Source organism: Meles meles, chromosome 12 (genome assembly GCF_922984935.1).
Source record: "Meles meles chromosome 12, mMelMel3.1 paternal haplotype, whole genome shotgun sequence".
Lineage (NCBI taxonomy): Eukaryota > Metazoa > Chordata > Mammalia > Carnivora > Mustelidae > Meles > Meles meles.
Window position 1 is genome coordinate 30,036,482 of NC_060077.1, and position 20,621 is coordinate 30,057,102.

General features: G+C 56.9%; 1 protein-coding gene across 1 annotated transcript; it reads right to left on the bottom strand.

Annotated features, from left to right (window-relative positions):
• Positions 1-1,595: 1,595 nt before the first annotated feature.
• LRRC75B (leucine rich repeat containing 75B) lies at positions 1,596-11,550 on the bottom strand. Its single transcript, XM_046024581.1, has 4 exons — positions 11,358-11,550; positions 8,638-8,766; positions 7,172-7,287; positions 1,596-5,748 (listed from the first exon to the last, which is right to left on the bottom strand). Exons 1-4 carry the CDS (start codon positions 11,532-11,534, stop codon positions 5,223-5,225), a joined length of 948 nt encoding a protein of 315 aa, XP_045880537.1. The 5' UTR covers positions 11,535-11,550; the 3' UTR covers positions 1,596-5,222.
• Positions 11,551-20,621: the final 9,071 nt, after the last annotated feature.

Below are 20,621 nucleotides of genomic sequence, written 5' to 3' on the forward strand. Positions count from 1 at the left end.
CCTACCTGCCTCTCTCTGCCTACTTGTGATCTGTCTGTCAAATAAATAAACAAAATCTTAAAAAAAAAAAAGAAAAAGAAAAGAAAACCATAGTGAGATACTACTACCCAAGAGAAAAGGAAATATATGTTCATGCAAAACCTTATACATGAATATTCATAGCAGCTTTATTTGTAACCACTAAACATTGGGAACAACCCAATGGTGGTACATCCATCCAATAAAATACGATTAAGAGGAACTACTGGCATATATAACATCGTGTGAGTCTTAAAATAATTACGCTGAATGAAAGATAAAAGAGTGCACACCGTATTCATCCACATATCTAAACTTCCATATATCTAAAACTATAGAGGTGTCTAGCCGGCTCAGTTAGAAGACTGTGTGACTCTTGATCTCGGGGATCGTGAGTTTAAGCCCCACATAAGGCGTAGAGATTACTAAAAGTATAAATAAACCAAAACAACAACAACAGCAGCAAAACAAAACAAAATGCAAAAACCCTCTAGAAAATGCAAACTAATCTAACAGGAGAGCAAGCAGGTCAAAGTCACTCTTGCTGGGAAGGGAATGGGCAGGCAGGGGTAGGAAGGGTTCATTGTCAAGGGGCACAAGGAAACTTTTGGAAATGACAGACATCTTCACTGTCTTGATTGCAATGGTGGTTTCATGGAAGTCAAAGTGTACCATCCTGTACACTTTTAATTATAACACTTGCTGGGGCACCTGGCTGGTTCAGTTGGTTAAGTGTCCTGACTCTTGGTTTCCGCTCAGGTCATGATCTCATGGGTCCCGAGATGGAGATTGAGCCCCTTTTGGGCTCTGTGCTCAGCGGGGCGTCTGCTTGAAGAGTTTCTCCCTCTGCCGCCCTCCCACGTGCCACACAAGCAAGCACACACGCCCGTGCACGCGTTCTCTCTCTCTCTAAAAAATTTAAAATAATAAATAAATCCCCCCAAAATATCATAACACTTATTTTATCCACTTTATTAGATTTCAGTTGTACTACAATGAAGGATTATTTACAATACAATTTTGGGGGCACCTGCATGGCTTGGTTGGTTAAGCGCCCGACTCTTGATTTCGGCTCTGGTCATGATTTCAGGGTCCTGATACTGAGCCCAGAGTCAGGTTCTGTGCTCAGCTCCAAGTCGGCTTGAGATTCTCTCTCTCCTTCTGCCCCTCCCACACTCACGTGCGTGTGCACAGTCTCTCTCTCTCTCAAAATAAATAAATCTTCTTAAAAAAATTTAAAAATAGGGACTTCCTGGATAGCTCAGTGGGTTAAGCGGCTGCCTTCGGCTCAGGTCATGATCCTGGGGTCCTGGGATCGAGTCCCCCATCAGGCTCCCTGCTCAGCGGGGAGGCTACCTCTCTCTCTGCCTGCCGCTCCCTCTGCTTGTGCGCTCACTTTCTCTGACAAATAAATACATAAAGTCTCTTTAAAAAATTAAAAATACAGGGGCGCCTGGGTGGCTCAGTGGGTTAAAGCCTCTGCCTTCAGCTCAGGTCATGGTCCCAGGGTCCTGGGATCGAGCCCCGCATCGGACTCTCTGCTCAGTGGGGAGCCTGCTTCCCTTCCTCTCTCTCTGCCTGCCTCTCTGCCTACTTGTGATCTCTGTCTGTCAAATGAATAAATAAAATCTTTAAAAAAATTAAAAATACAGTTTTAAGAAATTAAAATTGAAATATACAGTTGGGAAAGGAAATACTGGTTTACACTGATGATTGGCAACTATCTCTAAGAAAGAGGAAGAAGTGTGTCTTCCTCTCTTTCGAGAACCCAGAGAAAAACCTCTGTGCTAGGCTGATATCAACCACTGGGTTCAGCTGCCGGAGATTTTGGATTTTTAAGATGAAGACTCAGCAGAGGCTGACATTTGCTGTAAACTCATATCAGACACACCTTATCTGGGCTCAAATATTCTCCCTTCTGGGACAGAAAAGAAGTTCCCAAGTGTTGGTCACAGAGGTCCTGTGGAGCACAGGTGTCTTTCCTACATGTCTCCCTTTGATGCTCTGAACATCCTGGCAAGGCAGGTTTAGACTTGAGGAGGCTGATGCCCAGAGAGGGGAAGGCACCTACAGTTGTCCCAGGCAGACCGTCAGAAGTGGGAGTCGGTCCTGCAAGCCACCCCCCACCCCTGCACCTGAGTACAAGGCTGGGCTTCATTCAGCCTGTTGAGTACTTCGGAACCCACTCCCCATTTGTCCCTTTCAATCCTGGAGGAGGGCAAAGCCTGGGTCCTCACTGCTCCCCTCTCCACCCGTTTTGCACACAAAGAAACAGGCTCAGGGAGCTCCTGATTGGTCTTGTGCTAGGGGGAGTGTGACTGAGGGTCTCTCCCACTACAGGACACCCGCCATCAAACCCTGTGGTCTCCTGTGTCAAATCCTCAGCCCCTCGGATAGCTGTGGGACAGGCAGCATCAGGCAGGCGTTAGCATCACAGACAAGGTGGGCCTCCTGGCTCACACCCCGGCTCCTCCGGTTTCTAGCTCTTCACCTTGGACAGATCACTTAACCTCTCCCTGCGTCAACCCCTTACCTGTAAGCGTGAAGAGAATTCAAGGAGTGTGAAGCCATCAGAACAGTACCTGGCCCACGGAAAGGCTACAGGAGTGCTCTCTCTAAATAAAGGGCTTCAGCTCTGCCTAGTCCTGAGGGTCTGAGCCCCTGCCATTCCCAGCCAGGGAGCCCTGGGTGGAGGCCCCAGTGACGCTGAAGAGGGCCTGCCCTGTGCCTCCCTTCCCCCACACAGCAGGCACTTTCCAGACCTTGTCATACTCTGTCCAGCAGGATAACGGGGGGGCTTGGTTCACCTAGTTCCCAAGATGAAGGAACAGGCCCCAGGAGGACACCATCAGTGGGTGACAGGGCTGCGACCAGCGGAGCCTAACCGCCTCCAAGACTGGGCCTGGGCCAGGCCCATCTGCTGCCTCTTGGGTCTGGAACTCAGGCTGGAGCACACCTGGCAGGGGCTCTCTGCCACCAACCTTCATGACACAAATCCCCTCCTCCTGGAGTGTCCCTGCCTGTAGTCTAGCCGGTGGCCGTGAGGCCCTGACGGCAGGGCCCATGAAGGGGCTGTGGACACCTGCCTGGCAACAAGGCCAACCCTCTTCTCTTGAGCTGGTTTATGCTCGAGCTCAGCTATTGCATCGCGTGCCTCCGTCTGAGAGGCGGGGAGATTGAGACCAGCTGCCGCCGCCGCCTGAATTCTCCCAGAGCTCGCCTGGTGACACCCTGCTCAGGTCGTCACACAATTCTGGTAGGAGTCTCTCCCAGCAGCGACGTTGCAGGTTTGTGGGCTGGACGGGGGCCAATGGTGGGCAGGGAACAAGGGGAGCAGGAGGGCGGCGTGGGGAACAGAGAGCTTGGCGTCTCTCCAGCAAGGAATCACAGGAGAACACGACTGCTTGCCTGTGACGGACTTACCAGCCTGCCCAGTACAAAGCTGGCTTCTCCATCTTTCTCCTCTCTGCTGGCCCCTTTCATCTCCCATCCCTCTTTGCCTTGCTCTGGGGAGCCTGAGCCCCTTGTTCTGGAGTGAGGGCACCAGAGACACTTCTGTGGCTCCCAAGCCAATGGGCAGGCACATGTCTTTAAAACAAGGAGGACTGAGAGGGCCAGGACCTTAGGATGGAGGGCTGAGAGCTGGAAGAGACTACGGAGAGCCAGACCTATTTAACACAGAGGGGAGAAGGAGAGCCCCAAGGCCGGGAGAGAGGAGGCCCTGGCCAGGTCCCAACTGCAAGTCAGAAGCAGAACTGTGCTGAACCTGGTGTTTCCACACCCTTCCCACCACCTCCAGATAGGGGTTCCTCCAAAAGCAGCCAGGCTGGCAGGGGCCTGTCCTCGGGGTGGGCGGGTAGCAACAGAGAGAGTGCTTTCTTCTTCCCCACTTCTTGCCTGGTCCTAGGACCCAGCACCCTGCCGTCCTCACCCTTCTTGGCCATCTCATTTCTGGCCCAAGAGGCTGTTGTATATCTGGACGGCCTGGAATCCATGCTGACTCATGGTCCCCCCAGGGGCACAACTGTGGAGGAAGGTCAGCTGGTGGGCCTGGGTATGCAGGCCCAGGGAGGAGCCCCACCTTCTCTCTGGCCCGGGGCCTTCTCTCCTCCATCAGGTCTCTCCTCATCTGTGAGGATCCCCACTGCCCCAGACCTGACCTGGCTCTGCATGGGAGACTTGGACTGCTGCCTTCCCCACCCTGGGACTCAGTTTCCCCCAGGACCTCTTTAAATTTCTTCCTTGTCTTTGCCCTGCCCAACTTCTAGCTGGGCTGTACTCCAGCCCTCCACACAAGGCTGGGGGTGGGGTGGGGTGGGGCAACCATGGCTTTAGGCTCTGATCTGGAGTCTGCCCTGATGCTCCTTGGGGGGGAGGGAAGATAGCCCCCTGCTGGGAACAGCTACCCCTGGGGCAACCCTAGGAACACTCCACCCCCAACCTCTTGCTCCTGGTTGGGCCCGCCTCCAACTCCTGCGTGCTTTCCTGGGGTCCATCAGAGGGAAGGACTGTGCACATGGGCCTTCAGGCCCTGGAGGGAACACACAAACTCTTTGTCTCTGCTCTCAGGTATCTTCTAACCCCACAGAGTTACCCGCCAGGCACAGGGAGCCTTGGGGGTGGGTACTAGGGGTGGTGGGCAGCACTCAACCTGTGGGAGATAAACCTTGCCTCCTATCAGTGCAGTCTTGTCCCCAGCCTCGGGGGTCCTGGGCTCAGGCACAAGATTACTGTGGGTCTCTATTATGAACTTTGCCCCTCTGTGGCCTCCCCACTTGCTCCTCTCCAGGCCCCACACAGGTGTGATGGTCAGGTCCCTGGCGCCTCCTCTAACTCCCCAGCCCACAGATGGACCCGACCCCACACCTGGGTGTCTGACCAGGGAGCACCTGGAGGAAGTCAGTGTGAGCTGGGTCCCTCTCTTTCAGGTGACTCTTTGGCTACCTCTTCTCCCCACTCCAAAAGCAGGGCTGGCACTAAGTGGCCCTGAGGTCCATGATGCAGAAAGGCTGAGGCAGAGCCGGGTATCAGGGTTTACTGCAGGATGGGCCCAGCAGGTGCCGGGCGCTCCCTGCTGAGGGAAGCCTGACACTCCATCCCAGGCTGAGCATGTACGCTGGATCCCTGGAAGCCTGGAGGGCCTCCATCGCCCCCATCCCCTGTGCCTAGGAGCATTGGCCCTCTGATGGGAGGTGGGTGGTGGGTCACCTCGTGCAGCAGGCCTGGGGCTCAGACCCTGGCCCAGTGGCTGCAGAGCCCCAGGTGGAGGCAGCAGAGCTGGCCCCAGCCACACCACCCTCGGGCTCAAGGTCCAGGCCCTCGTAGATGGTGGGGAGTGAGGTGCGCTGGCTGAGCCGCCGGCGCAGGCCGACCAGCAGGGGCTGGGGCAAGGAGGCCACATCCACGTTGTTGCCCAGGTCCACCCAGGCCAGCGCGGGGAACTTGGCGGAATCCTTGATGGCCTCAGTGAGCTCGCGTGCAGTGGCCCTCGTCAGCCTGTTGCCGTTGAGCAGGAGCTGGGTGAGGTGGGGCAGTGACCAGAGGCTGGGCAGCAGCAGGCGTAAGAGCTCATCGCTCAGCCCTGTGAAGCTCAGGTCCAGCACCGTAAGCCTGGCTCCCTGGCTTCGCAGGTAGCGGGTAATGTGTTGCACGTCCCGTGCAGATAGTGGGATCCCCGAGAGGTTCACGGTCTCCCCCGCCAGCTGAGTCATCTGGAGACTGCTCTTGAGGCTGTGGGAAGGTGGCAGGCAAGGATGGATTGAGCAAGGGTCCACGGCCCAGGCAAGTCCCCACTGGCTGCAGAGAGCGACCCGTCGGGGCAGCCCACCAGGTGGTAGGGGGACGGGGCCCTGCAGTCAGGCCGCACTGGGATCAAACCGCAACTTCCTACAGGGGTGGCCATAGGCAATTCTTGGAACCTGTCTGAGCCTCAGTTTCTCCTTTGGTGAAAAGGGAACCTAGTTGTTTTGAGGAATAAAATGTCCACGTGTTAAGCTTCCCCAATCCGTTATTATTACAAAAACCTACTGTGTGCCTGGGTCGCCACATCTGTTACACCTAGAGTAAGAACGATGATCCCATTCTGCAGAGGCAAATGACGCTCAGAGAGGTGACGGGACTCTTCCATGGTCACAAACCACTAAGAGGGAAGCCAAGTCTTCAAAATGAGGGGCTCTGACTCCAGAGCGCGCACCTTTTTTCCCACGCCTCATCTGAGGTCGATCCTTTGTGGGTAAAGATAGATGTTCCTATGAGGGTGACAGGCTATCAGGCTAGTCCCCCCGGCTTTGGGGACTAGAGGAGGACAGGTCCAGAGTAGCAAGAGGGGAGGTGTTGGTAGGTGAAGGGCTCCCGTGTTCTAAGCTGGAAAGGAAGTTTAGAGACCGAGAAGGGCCCCCGCCACCCCCGGAACCCCTTCTGGGTCTCTCTTGTCATTTGAACATGGCCTACTATGCAGGGAGGCGGCGGGACCAACGCCAGTGCCCTCACTCAGCATGGCAGGGAACAACCCCATGGGCTCTGGGCTCATCATGAGCCATCAGGCCCGAAGGATGAGGAAGCAAGCAAGGGAGAGCACTGGGGCTATGGTTCTGGGTCCCTGGACCTGGGTGTCTGCAGCCAGGCCTTAGGCTGCATCTGGCCATGGAGCTGTGATGGAGTGACTGGGAGGGGGACCCACAGCAGAGCAAGCTCTCAGGATGGCTATGGAGGCCTTCACTGCAGGCAGCCTGGCAAGGCTTTTCAAAGAGCTGTAGGAAAATCAGGGTCACGTGTGGCCTTGGGCAAGCCACCTTGCCTCTCCCAACCTCAGTTTCCTTTCCTGTGAAATTGGCATCATGAGCCAGAATCTGACCCCCTCAAAGCCTGTTGAGAGGATCCAGCGGACGTCTGCTGAGGTCACCTTGGCCCTGGGGTCGGGGGCAGGCCCTGTGACAGGCCAGGGATTGAGGGGCAAGTGAACGGCAGGAGGCAGGTCACACAGAGGGTTGCAGCTTGGCTTGGGAAACATTCCAGAGCTGCGACGCGGACAAGGGTGAGGGGCTCACTGGGGACAGGCTCAGGGCCCAGCTGCCTGCTGAGCTGCCTCTCCATGTTGACCTAGAAAGGGACCCTAAGGGGCCACAAGGTAGGGCTGTGGCTAGGCTCCCCTTACCAGCTCTGAGTCTTGCTCCGGGGCAGGCTGGACCCTCGCTGCCGCTTGGAGTGAGGGGTGAGGTGGTAGATGAGCTGGCGGCAGATCTTATCTGAGGACTTCCAGAGCTCATAGTCCTGTCGGGGGGCAGTGCTGTCAGGGTGAGGCTGAGCCCCATCCATCCCCCCTCGTGGGCCTTGGGGATCCAAGTGTGTGCCCCAGCACATGACTCATCATGGATCGCTGAGCTGCCCACTAGCCTCCCCCGCCCACCCCCCACCCTGGCTGTAGTCTGGCCCAGAGCCAGGGGAGGCTGCCCGCTGGTAACTGGACAGGCTGGTCTGAGGCCCGCAGTGCCCGGCGGGAGGAAGCCCAGACAATGGGCCCTTGTTCCCTGTCCTCAGGCCCAAGGCCAGTGTCTCGGGCTATCAGCCGGCTCCCTGCCCACCCTCAGCGCTCCCCCGGGGGACTCGCCACCAGGGGAGGCAGGACCGGGCCCCTCCAGGGAGCCCTGCTCCACTGACGCCACCCTCAGGGAATGGGAACAAGCCAGGTCAGCATGCTCTTCTTCCTCTCACTCTCCAAGCGAGACCGTGCCTGTGGGGCCTGGGTCTGGGCTGCCAGGGCTGGGAGGGTTCATGTGTTACGGTACCACCATTTGGATCTCTCCTGGGCCAAAGTGGGCCCTCGTAGAGACCTAGCTCGGAGGACAAACAGGGATGCTTTGCTTTCCGTGGAGCTGGCACTGAGCACACTCCGCTATCCAGCACATTCTTTATCCCGTTCCTCCGTCAATAGTGCATACGTACAGGGGCAGCAAGCCCTGCCCATCGCCGTGCGACTCTTGGCTAGCCTCAGAACCCCTGGGGACCGCTGCGTATAGATGCAGGGGTCCAGAGCTGGCTGCGCCCATAGCGGGCACCCTCGTTCCACACAGAGACTCACTGTGACTGAGGGGTGGGGGCTGGTGGCTGTGTCAGGAGCACAGCATGGGAAGGATGCTCATGGGAAAGATGTTGCCAAGCGCCCCCGGAGTGGGGTTTGGAAAGAATGTGGTAGCATGGGAGAAGGGGAATGGAGGCCCCAGGTGTATCCATACAGGATGGGGACATGTGGATAGGGGTTCCAGCCTAAGGTGGCTTTCTTCTGGCCCCAGGAGCTCAGAGGCTGGGAGTTTGTTTCCATCAGCAGATTTGTCAGAACATTCTATGTCCTAGTGACCTTGTGTGGTGTTCTGTCTGGGTCCCAAGTCCTGGAGCCCAGGAAGCAGGTCTACCCAACACACGACTTTTGGAGAGTAGGAAAGCACAGCTCACATGTGTTCCTAGTACACTGAAGCTGGCCTTAGGTCCCAGTGAGGGACAGTAACCTGCTTAAGGCCTTGAAGCAAGCCTGATGAGGACGAGGCTCCTAGCCCCCAGTCCTGGGTGCTCCTGGTCCCTGTCAGCTGCGCTGCCCAGTTTGAGGTCCCTGTCTACAGGCCTCACCGTTTTGGGGCACTGCAGGTCCCGGGCCAGGTTCACAAGCAGGTCATGGGAGATGGGGTCCACCAGATTGAGGGAGGCCACATTCCTGTAGAGGATGTCAGTGAGGAGGGTCCCCTCGAGGCCCAGGTCCTGTGAGTGGTGAGGAGAGTTGAGTGAGCAAAGTCAGGCTCTCCCTTCTCCAGGCCCCCATCCAAGCCAGCCCCTCACATCTGTTCCCCTCTCTCAGGCTCCCTCCTTGATGCTTGCTGGAGTCTCTTCCCAGGCGGCAGTGGGCCAGCTGTCCAGAGGCAGTGGGGACCCTTTGGATGAGGAAAGTGTCAGTGCATCGAGCCCTTCAGGGAGGTGCTAAGGAGGTTCTAAAACCCTTAGACTGTTTTCCCTGGAGGGGAAACATAGTACCGTGACACCTGCCACCTCTGGGGTTGGGCTTATCTGGAGGGTTCTTTGGGGGCTTCTCTGATAACCCCCCAGTGCCGCTGTCCTTCAGCATTCCTTCCGGACCCTTTGCCTCTCTTCCACCTATTCCCAAGCTCTCCGAGTTCTGGCCGCCATCTGTTTGCTGACAGGTGCAGGCCCCTTTGTGGGGGATGGACCTCTCTCTCCGTTCAGATGTCTGAAAGGCAGCTCACACTGGGCGTGTTCACCTCCTGCCTTGAAGCTGGCCTTGCCTCCTGTGCTCCAGCTCAGTAAAGGGCATCACCATCCTCACCATCCTAGCACTCAGGCAGGAGCCCAGAACCACCATGCACTCTTTCCTCACCCTTCTCTGCCCAGCTCTCCCTCCCTACTGCTCAAGGAGTTTCAGGCCTTTCTCCCTACCAGCCTCCTCCTGGGCCTGCCACCTCCCAACAGCCACCTAGTTCCAACCCTTGGCTGCCAGCCAGCTCCAGGAAACACACACCTAAGCTTGACCCTTAACCCCTTTGGTGGAGACCAAATGCTCTCATATAACACTAGAGACTCAGGTGCAGCCTGGCCTTCCCACCCTCCCCAGTCCCCCAGTCTCTTTCTCTGGCCTCCATGTCTCCCACCCCTCACCTAGACCTCACCCCTGGGCCTCTGGCCTGACCTGGCCTCCCTGCCTTCAGTCCTTGGTCTTCTCCTCCTGTTACTCCCATAGGCCTGGCCAGGGACTGAACACCCTTTTAGAGTGTATTCTGACAAGCTGATGGGACAGGCGCAGCCAGGAGGGGCCTCCGGACCCCTGGGTCCTCCCCAAGCCAGAGAGTGAGACCCTCTGTGCGTAAGCCCCCTGTTCACAGGAAGAGAGGCCAGGTGTGAAGGCCCAAGGACCATAACTGCAGAGTCCCCACGGCTTGTGGGGCTGGACAGCCCCCTCTTTGGGTGGGAATCCTGACCTCTGAGACATGAGGGGGCAACATAGCTGATTTCCCCGCTTTAAAAAAATGTCCTGCTGGAGCTTTGGGCTCCAGATACCATCCCAGACAAAGATCTGTACCTCTGGATGGTCTAGCTGGTTGGGTGCTGCTTGGCTGTTTGCATTTTAAACACCATTCAAGTTATAAATGCCAGCTAGGGAGGATCTAGAAGAGAGGGCTAGCTGGTGAGCCCAAGCTGACCCATACAGGGCCCCAGTTGCACAGCCAGCCTTCTGCTGGTCTGGACAGCTCCTCTTAAAGGGCCAGCCCCACCTTTCCAGCCCAGTGAGCCTAGAGAAAGGAAACCCAGTGTAGCAGGGAGTGGGGCTGGGAGACTAGAGGTTGGGCTCCCGCCTCAGCTGCCCCCTAATTTTCTTGGTGGCCATAGGCTCGCCACTGTTCTCCAAGCCTCAGTTCCCTTCTCTAATTATCCACCTGCAGGCCAAACACCTGCATGGCTGATTTCAGATTCCAGGACGGGGGCATGTTGGGGCGGCAGCTGGTGTGGGGGATGGGACATGGCCAGAGAGGGAAGTGGCTTGCCCAGTGTTGATGCTGGGACCAGAACCCATGTATCCTAGGGCACCCCAGGCTGGCTCAGGTACCCGGTGTGTGTGGGACCAGAGGTGCACCCCCCCACCCCCGCCCAAGTCCAGATGTGCTGTCCTGATGTACAGATGCCGGTGTATGTACTCAATGGGCGTGATCTGCCTATCAGGAGGACGGGTGGTGTGAGTTGTAGCTGCCCTAATGTCACGGTGAGGTGACACCGGCTGACCAGCTGGGCTGTCACTTTCCGGGGTCCTCTCTCCAGGGTGCTGGCAGTGAGTGCCTCCCTTCACCCTGGAGGAGCCAGGAGCTGTCCTCTTCCCCTTACCCCTCAGTACAAGACGTCGTCCCCCTCCCTCCACTCCCTCCACTCCCTTGCCGCTCCTCCCTGCCCTACTCTTCTCCTGCCAAGGCCTGAATCTGGGTTCTTAGCTCCAGGTTTGGGGCTCCCTCAACACACACAACTGACCTCTCCAGCCCGGGAGAGGTGGACTGGAGTCACGATCCCCGTCTCCACACTCACAGCCCCCAGCCCATCCCCGCAGCCGCGCGGGCCTCCACCCCAGCCCGTTGCTTTTCGAGCCTCGCCCTCTCGCCCAGACAAAACCTTTAAGCCGGTCGCACCCTTCCCTTCTGAACCCTCCCGGCCCGCGCACGCAGTCTGGGGCCAGCCCTGCTTCCCGCGCCCGGGGCCAGCTCCGCAGCACCTCCCCGCCCCTTCCAGGCCCGCAGCCCGCGGCTCCCGGCCCCTCCCCTGCCTCCAGCCACCGGCCGGCCCGCTCCTTCTCTCGCCTGGCGCAGGAGCCGCAGCAGCTGCCGGGCGCGCTCCGGCCGCCGCTCACGGAGCATGGACTGGATCTCGCGGAGCCAGCGCACCCGGCGCTCAAAGGGCGCGGGACCGCACCCCGCCGCCGCCCCGGCTTCCGAGCCCGCCTCGGGTCGGGTCCGCCGCCCCAGCCGCGCCCCCATGGCAGCTGAGCTGGCGGCTCGGAGCTGGAGGCAGTCCCAGCCGTCTGCGCCCCGCCCCCGGCCCCGCCCCGCCCCGCTGCAGCGGATGGGGAGCTCAGGATCTGGCTCTGCGCGCCCGGGCGGGGCGGCAGCGGTGGAAGCGGGGGTGGGGGGTGGGGTTCCTGCTGGGCGCCCCCAATCCCGAGCTCCCAAACACTCGGTTCGGGAGGTCTCGCTAGGGCCCGCGCTGGAATGGGCGCCGGAGCTCTGTCGCCAGGGCCCGGAACGGTTGGGGAGACGCTGAGCCATGGCCTCCGTGCTGACTGTGGAACATTCGCTTTGGTGGTGCAAAGAGCACTGGACTCGGAGTCAGGGCGGGCTGTGCGGGGATTCCGTTGCCAGCCTAAGGCAGTGCCATCACCTGTCTTCAGGAATTTCCCCGGCAGTGGGCGATTGTAGTAACTGACCTGTCCACCAGCATAGATGTTCCTGCTTGACAAATATTTACTACCCCTCCCTGCCTGGCTGGGGACAGCCCTGGGCAGGCTAGGTGATGCGGGCTCCCTGTGACCCAGGCCTGGGAAACTGGGGGAATGAAGAGTGCTAGTTAACCCCAAGGGCTAGCTCTGGGCCGGCTGGCAGCAGGTCAGTTGCACGTGCCTCAGGCTTCGGTCTCCCAGCTTGACAGGGGTGCGGAGGTAGTGTGTGTGTGTGGGGGGGTCCTGGTTCCTCCAGGGATCATGTTTGAGCTAGGGACCGACCCAAGCGGCCTTCTTGGGGGCCTACTGTCCCCTGCTGGCCCCCAATTCTGGGCCCTCACATTCCCTGGGTAGGGGACATTTGGGGCTCCAGACCCCCAAATCCCACAGCAAAGAGGGTGTGTCCAGCCCAAGAGGACAGGTGCGGGAGGGGTGAGCACAGACAGGGCATGTGGGGGCTGAGGGATGGCTATCTGAAGGCACATGGTAAGTGAGGGCAAACTCAGTTCCTCTTTTGGGTTAAGTATTGCCATCCAGGAGCATGTCTGGGGACAAGGTGCCAGGTTCTGTGGTTCCCTGGGGCTGAATCCCTGGTACAAGACAGAGGACAGCTTAGTGTCCTTGTCACTTGACCGTCCACTGAACCCCGACCCCTGTTGTTGCTTGTTTGGACGCCCCTGTTGGGACTGCTCCTGGGGCCTTTCTATCCTGGGCCCCCTTCTCCCCTGCCATCTGCCAGCTGGACCCAGCAGCCTCCACTACCCTCCTCCGCAGTCAGCATTGTCCTGGGGCCACCTTGGCACCACAGGTTTCCTTCCTGGCAAACCTGCATGACCGCTTGGCCTGCCTTCCTCCAGGGCCCAGGCGCTTTTGCTGACCTGACGTGGTGGTGACGGGACCAGAGACTTAAGCAGCAGCCACTTGCCCCAGGGACCACTGAGACCCCGGTCTAGAGCTGGCAGCCTGGTAAGAAATCCCTCCCTCTACATCCTCAGGGCTGGACCCAGAGCTGGGATGTCTCCCAAATCCTGACCACATCCTTCCAGAGGCCGAGCCAGGCCTGGACATTGTCCCCTCAAACATGAGAAAGCCGAGGTGGGGGTGTGGGGGGGTGGGGAGGGAGGGGGCAACCCAGCCAGTGGCAGGCGGGGGTGCTCAGAGTTGGAGTCCCGTGGAAAGCAGAGAACTGCCCCCCAGCCCCACCGCTGAGGTCCCACCCCACTCTCTGTGTTCTTGGCTGAGAGATTCCTGGAGGACATTTTCCCAGAAAAAGAAGGAGGTGGCGTCTGGGCCTGGATCCCTGGATGGGCCTCCTTCTGCCTCCTTTGGGAGTGGTTAGGTTAAGTTGGCTCTTAGGGAGTGTTTCTGGACAAAACTGAATTGGGCAGGAGGCCCCCCGAGACAGAGCTGTGCCCTCAGGCGTGGTGGGGGGGGCGGCATCTCCCCTTACTAGTCTCCATGTATATTTAAGTAAAGGCCACTGGCCTCCCTCCCTGGAATTGCCTTACTCAGTAGGTGTCTGTTTGTGGAGACCCCATTGGTTGGGGGGGGGGTCAAGGGTGGGGGCGGGAGTGTGCTCTGATCACCCTCCCAGCCACTAGGGCTGATATGGAGGTCCCTGGGGCAACCCGTGAGGCGTGGAGTTGGGGAGCCAGAGACTCAGGTGGGAGGGACACAGCCAGACCCCAGGCCTTCCTGGGGGCATCCTGGGCCCCGAGTGGGGCCTGCGGGGAGACAAGGAGCAGCACCAGTCACATCTTTGGCTTCCCACACTCTTGCCCACCCCACGTGGTGGCCCAGCTGGAGTAACAGGGAGCCATGGTCCAGATGACCCAGCAGAAGGGGAGAAGGGATATGGCTGGAACCGGACCTGCCTCGGGCTTTGGGCCTCTCCTCCATCTGCTCAGCGGGCAGTCTAAGCCCTGGTACCTGCAAGTTTAAGGTACCTCAGCAAGTAGCCAGGTGACAACAAGCCTTCTGGCAGCAATGCCAAAGAAGGAGGAAGGATGGTTTGGGAACTCACCAGGAAGAAAGAAGCAGACAGACCCTCGATGGAAACAGTTTCTCTTGGAGCTGACTCTATAGGGACGTGTTGTAAGCCTGCTGCGGGGCCAGGAATCCCCATGGTGGAGGGAGGGGGACACAGGTAGAGGCTCAGGACAGGTACAGAATCCTCTGTACCTGTCCTTTTTAGGATAGACAAACATAAGCAAAGTAGGTGGCTGTTACTAGTTTTCTGTGGCTGTTGTAACAAATGATCGCAAACTTAGTGGCCTAAAGCAAGAAACATATTCCCTCACAGCTCTGGAGACTAGAAGTTGGAAATCAAGGGGTTGGCAGGGGCTGCAGTGCTTCTGAGGGCTCTAGGGAAGAATCTTCCTTTGCTTTTTCCTAGCTTCCGGCAGTGACTGGCATCCTTGGCATTCCTTGGTGTCCATCTCCATCACTACCACCTGGGCCTCCGTTTGTCACCTGGTTTTCTTACCTGCGCCTGTGTGTCTCTCCTAAAATGGACTTCCTTATTTATTTATTTAAGATTTATTCATTTAGGGTCGCCTGGGTGGCTCAGTCAGTTAAGCTCCTTCAGCTTAGCTGCCTTTGGCTCAGGTCATGATCCCAGGGTCCTGGGATGGAGCCCCGAATCGGGCTCCCTGCTCAGCGGGGAGCCTGCTTCTCCCTCTCCCACTCCCCCTGCTTGTGCTTTCTCTCTCTCAAATAAATAAATAAATCTCTCTTATTTTATTTTTTATTTTTTAAAAAAGATTTTATTTACTTATTTGAGAGAGAGAGAATGAGCGAGAGAAAGCCTGAGTGGAGAGAGGTCAGCAGGAGAAGCAGACTCCCTGTTGAGTAGGGAGTCCGATGGGGGACTCGATCCCGGGACTCCAGGATCATGACCTGAGCCGAAGGCAGTCGCTCAACCAACTGAGCCACCCAGGTGGCCCTCTCTCTCTCTTTAAAAAAAATTTTATTTCTTTGAGAGAGAGTGAGAGAGAGAGAGGAGGGAGACACAGAGGGAGAGGGAGAGAGAGCCTCAAGCAGACTCACCAGAGCCCAGAGCCCAGCTGGTCTGATCCTATGATCTGGAGCTCACCACCCAGCTAAAACCAGGAGTTGGATGCTTAATCACCTGCACCACCCAGGTGCCCCTCTTCACATGGCTTCCCCCTCCCCCTTTTAAAAGATTTTATTTACTCATTTGAGAGAGAGGGCTACCCGAGCATGAGCAGGAAGGAGCAGGGTGGAGGGTCAGAAGGAGATGATGTAAGAAAGACGATGTTAGGGTTCAGAGCCGATGGCCAAGAAAGAATTCTTGAGACATCTTTGGTGCTAAAAGATAGTGTTATTAAAACACAGGGACAGGACCTGTGGGCAGAAAGAGCTGCACCGGGGTCATGAGGAGTGGCCCATTATAGACTTTCAAGTTGGGAGGGGGTTAGGGAGAGCCTAAGTCTCTAAGGAATTTTGGAAGCAAGGTTTCCAGGACCTTGAGGGGGCTGGCTATTGTTGGGAAAAGGTCATTTATTAACCTTAGTTTGAATAGACCCATAGACCCTTCAGAAGTGTATCCGTGGACCATATGCTTCGGGGACGATTGCCAAAACATATTTTGGGGGTTTTAGAGCTAAAGGAATTTTTGAAAAGAACTTTTGTGCGTTAAAGTAGACTTACAGGATCCTGGTGGTGGGGTTGGGGGGTGGTGAGGGTAGGACTGCTTTTTGCCCTTAGCGAAGTATTAACATTGAGGCAGTTGAGTCCCTAGAGGAATGTCACTCTGCCTGTTTCAAGGACTTGTCAATGGGCTACAGGTTGTAAGGAAATGTAATAATTTTTCTTCTGCCTTTGTTTCCTGTATCAGGAGAGGGAGAAGCAGGCTCCCTGCTCAGCAGGGAGCCTGACATGAGGCTCAATCCCAGGACCCCAGGGTCATGACCAGAGCTGAAGTCATATGCTTAACCCACTGAGCCAACCAGGTGCCCACCCCCTTTTTTAAAGTAATCTCTACACCCATCTAGTAATCTCTACACCCATCGTGGGGCTTGCCACTTAACCAAATGAACCACCCAGGCGCCCTATTCTTATAAGAACACTGGTTATCCTATTTAGGGCCCACGCTAATGACACGTCAAAGACTATTTCTAGACAAGGTCACATTCAGAGCTCCCAGATGGTAATGAATTTGGGGGGATGCTGTTCCGTTCACTGTGGTAGCTTCTGCAAACTTGAGTTTCCTCACCTGTAACACGGGGAAAATAGGATGCCCGTCCGACATTTTATTGTAGGATTAGCCACAACAAAGAAAGAGTCCAGCACACAGTAGTGTTTTCACAGATTGATTTTCTATAGCTTTGTACTGAGTCTGCCCAGCTGCCCCACAGCCTTCATTGGCCCACTCAGTGATGACCATTGGGCCCTGTGGATACTGAGGAGCCTAAGATACAGGAAGTCAAACTAACAGCTACTCCACAGGGGTGGGGAGCTGTGTTGGGGGCCCTTACAGGAGTTGAGGAAGACACCTGACCAGGAGGTAGGGGAGGACTCCCGGAGGAGGTTGTGTTGGGTCCACGGTCAAAGGAGCGAGACTGATACAAAGCAAAGGCCAAGCAAAGCTTTATTTCGCGCCAAGCATCGAGAATCAAACTGATCGGCCAGGGCTGTCTCTTGCAAAGAGGGGACCCCTCTCTTCTTTACAGACTAGCTTTTAAGGGCAAAGGCCATGTGATTGGGCCTTGACACGCACAGGTGACCAATGAGATTGTAACACAGAAAAAGCAGCACAGTCCTGCTAGGTCACACATAAGTGACCAATTGAATTACCATGAACCCAAAGTAGATATTTGAACCAGCCTATCACCTTGGTCAGAATTGGCACCCAAAGGACACCCAAAGGGCTGGCCCATACTCCTTGGTAGCTAGGAGACAGTATGCGCCCCCACCGATTGGGTACCTCCACCTGGCCTGACCCACCCTTGTATTTGGACTTTGTTACCTGGGACTGGTTTCCAGGACTTGTTTTTAAGTAAGTCCCCTGAGGTGGGGGGGTGGGGCAGGGTCAGGATGGAGCTGCTCTGGCTAAATAGGCCCTTACAGTTGCATTGAGGCTGGGGTCTGAAGGAAGAGTGCCAGCTTGAGGTCCCAGCAGAGAGCCTGGGATGAACCTCCCAGAGGAAGGGGTGGGGCCCTAGCAAAGCAGGAATTTATCTAGAGGGCAAAGAAGGCCTTTGAAGGGTTTTTAGGGAGAGAGGAAGTGCTCAGATATGCAGGCTCAGCAGGGGCTACGGCGGGAAGCTGGGAAACGGTGGCTGTGGACCCAGAGGAGGAGTTACCAGGGGAGGGGACCTGGGGTCGGAAGTGGCCAGGAGGGTAGATGGAAGGCTGCCGGACCACTCCAGTGAGGTTGGGGATGGGTCCTGAGGCTAGGCTGGATGGGGGGAGGTATGGGAGTGTTATTCCTTAGCTCAGGTTTAGGCAGGCATGCTGACCTGAGGCGTCTGAAACAGCAGCCCGCAAAATGTTGCAAGCAAGACTCAGAGAGTAACTGAGTTCAGCTTGAAGCGGTGCAGGAGGCCGAGGAATGAGGGGGCGGGGGTGGGGGCAAGGGATGCAGAGGGCCAACAAGGCGTGCAAGGGAAGTGTTGGGTTTGGCATTAGGAGTAACATGGGTCCACTTACCCCTGGTGGAGGGTCTGGGGTGGGGGCGGGAGAGGCGTGGATGGACAGGCTCCAGTCAGTGACGCCGCCCCATGACGCCTCTCCAGGACCAGATCATGCCCGGCCCTGGGATGGGGGCTGGGGTGGGAGAGGCTCAGCCTTGCTCCTCCACCCACTGGAGCTCCCAGACCCACAGATAATTATGAGGTGATATGATAAATGCTACCTGCACGGGTGCTGTGGGCAGAGAGGGCAGGGCAGCCGGGAGGAGGGGGCACTTTTTGCCTCTGAGCCCTGAGACGTTCGTTCATCAGGCAAGGACAGAGGGGACCGCTGGCCTGGGCGTGGGAACCATGCAGGTAGGGGGTGCTAATCCACCCAACAATTATTTTACTTTATTTTTTCAAAGATTTTATTTATTTATTGGAGAGAGAGAGAAAGAGAGAGCGAGCATGAACAGTGGGGGTTTGAGCAGGGAGGAGCAGAGGGAGAGAGAGAAGCAGACACCCCTCTGAGCAGGGAGCTGGGCTATGGTGGGGCTTGATCCTGGGATCCCAGGATCACAACCTGAGCCAAAGGCAGACACTGAACTGACTGGACCACCTAGGTGCCCCCAATTATTTTAATGATTTCTGCTCCCCAGACTGAAAATTGAGGGCAAGAAGAGGAGACACTGGGCCTTGGGTGGCAGGGTTGCCTTTGAACCTAGGGACCCGAGAGCGCATGCCCTTGGCTGTGCTGCTCTCCTGCCTTTGGGTTTGGGAGTTGGGCTTGGCCCACCAGGTGCCAGACTGGCCGAGTCGCCAGACATTCCCACGTATTAACGTGCTGACATCTGCCGAGGCCCACACATTGGCAGGGCTCCAGCCTACATCCCTACATCAAAGGTAGATGTTGAAATGGTGAATAAGCCCATGGGGCCAGGGGGTGTCAGCCAGGCTCTAGGGGCTCTGCCTCCTGGCTACCACTGGGCAACACCAGCCTCTTTACTGAGCTGTCTTCCTTCCATCCCGTCAGTGTGGTCTGCGTGGCTGTGAGAGGCTGTGGCCGGGTGGCAACAGGGTCTGGGCTGGCCCCTGGTCCTCTGCTTGTGGCTTCAGTGGGCAGGAAGTGAGGTCAGGCCCATCTACAGCATGCCGACTTTCACAACCGCAGAAGCCTTCCAAGAAGGCAAACTGGGGCTTGACCTTGGGAAGAACTTGCCGACCAATCAGTCTTGCCGTCTTTGAAGATGCTGAGGCCGGGGCGCCTGGGTGGCTCAGTGGGTTAAAGCCTCTGCCTTTCGCTCAGGTCATGATCCTAGAGTCCTGGGATCGAGCCCCGCATCGGGCTCTCTGCTTGGCAGGGAGCCTGCTTCCTCCTCTCTCTCTGCCTGCCTCTCTCCCTACTTGTGATCTCTATCTGTCAAATAAATAAATAAAATCTTTAAAAAAAAAAAAAAAAAATTTGAAGATGCTGAGGTCCCTGTCAGGGAAGGTATGCAAGCTAACCTTTCTGGGGTGTTGGAGATAGGATACCAGAGACCAAACATTTGAGACTCTGTGATCTTAAAGTTGACTAAGATGCTGTGATGTTGGGCATCAAAGTCACTCCTGTTCGGCCAGTTTACTAAATGTCTCCTTGGTGCATATACCGTGGGACACTAAAGGTCTGGGGTAACATCAGGTGTCCTGGCTCCCAGTGGGCCCTGAGATCCTGTCCCAGCAGTTCTGGAGGGACCGGACCTCCCTCCTGGCTCAGGCTCACGCACGGTGAGCCTCCTGACTGCATTTTGGGAGGTGGTGTCTCTACCTACCAGGGGTGGCCCAACCAGGGCCTGAGGCCCACCTGGCACTTCTCGAGGCTCAGGCCCAGCCCCTCCCAGGACCTGACAGCAGGGTGGGGCGCGGTGGAAGCTGCAGTGAGGTTCTACTTTCAGGAAGTGGTTTACAGGGCGTTCCCTTTTCCATGGGTCACTCACTGTCCTACCTTGCAGCCTTGGGTAAGTTTCTTTCTCTCCCAGGCTGTGGTTTCCCTTGAGCACCCTTCTTGCCCCACCAATGCCTTGTTTTCGCAGACACAGAGCTGGGGCAAACCCAAGACCATCAGAGCAGGAAGGGCCTCGGAGGCCACCTTTGTTCCTCATTTCTCAGAGGAGGTGGACCAGGTGCCCAGTCCCCCAGCCCCTTCTGTCTGACCAAGGGCCATAGGGCATGCTAGGTTGCTGATGCCTGCACAAGTAGGGGTGATTAGGAGATAAAAGGCATCCGGATGATGGGAGGCACCCCTCATGCAGCCTTGGCAGTTATCCCTGGCTGGAGGCCAGCCTCGCCCAAGAAACTCTTCAGGGAACAAGGACACGGAGAGCCCATCTCAGCAGTCCACAGCCCTCCGCACTCCCTTCTTCCCACAGCCGTTATCGTCTGGTCATCCACCAGGGTCTTAATGAGTGAGCTGGGGTTAATGGGTTACCCAGCCCAGGTGATACATTCACCAGCCTTCTGGGCCTCTCAAAGTCTAGACCCATTGGCCTGGCCTTCAGGGTCTGAGCTCAGCCACTTCCCTTATTAGCATTGACACCTCAGGTCTCAGGAAGGGCCCAGGGAGGTCAAGAGTTTCCCTTGTGCCCTCAGTACTCCCAGCCTTGCCTCCAGCGCCAGCCTTCAGGTTTCCTCCGTTGGGCATGTCCTACCCAACCCAATCCCAGCTCTGCCGGATTCCTAAGGCCCCCGACATGGTGTCTGCCTCTCCTCCAGGGTCCCGGGGGCCTCCTCCTCTCTAGCTGACCATGCTAAGCCCATCTCCAATCCTGCTGGGGGCTCCTGAGAAAAGCATCTGTATAGACAAGGCTTAGATGAGGGAATGAATGAAAGGAGGAGTTTAAGCCCCGGTCGTGCTAAGGGTGGCCAATCTGGCGGGCAGCAAGCCATAAGTGGGTCTCAGAGACACAGGTAGTCTTGGGCCTGCCAGTCCTGTGGGGGCACCCACCCTGTCTTAT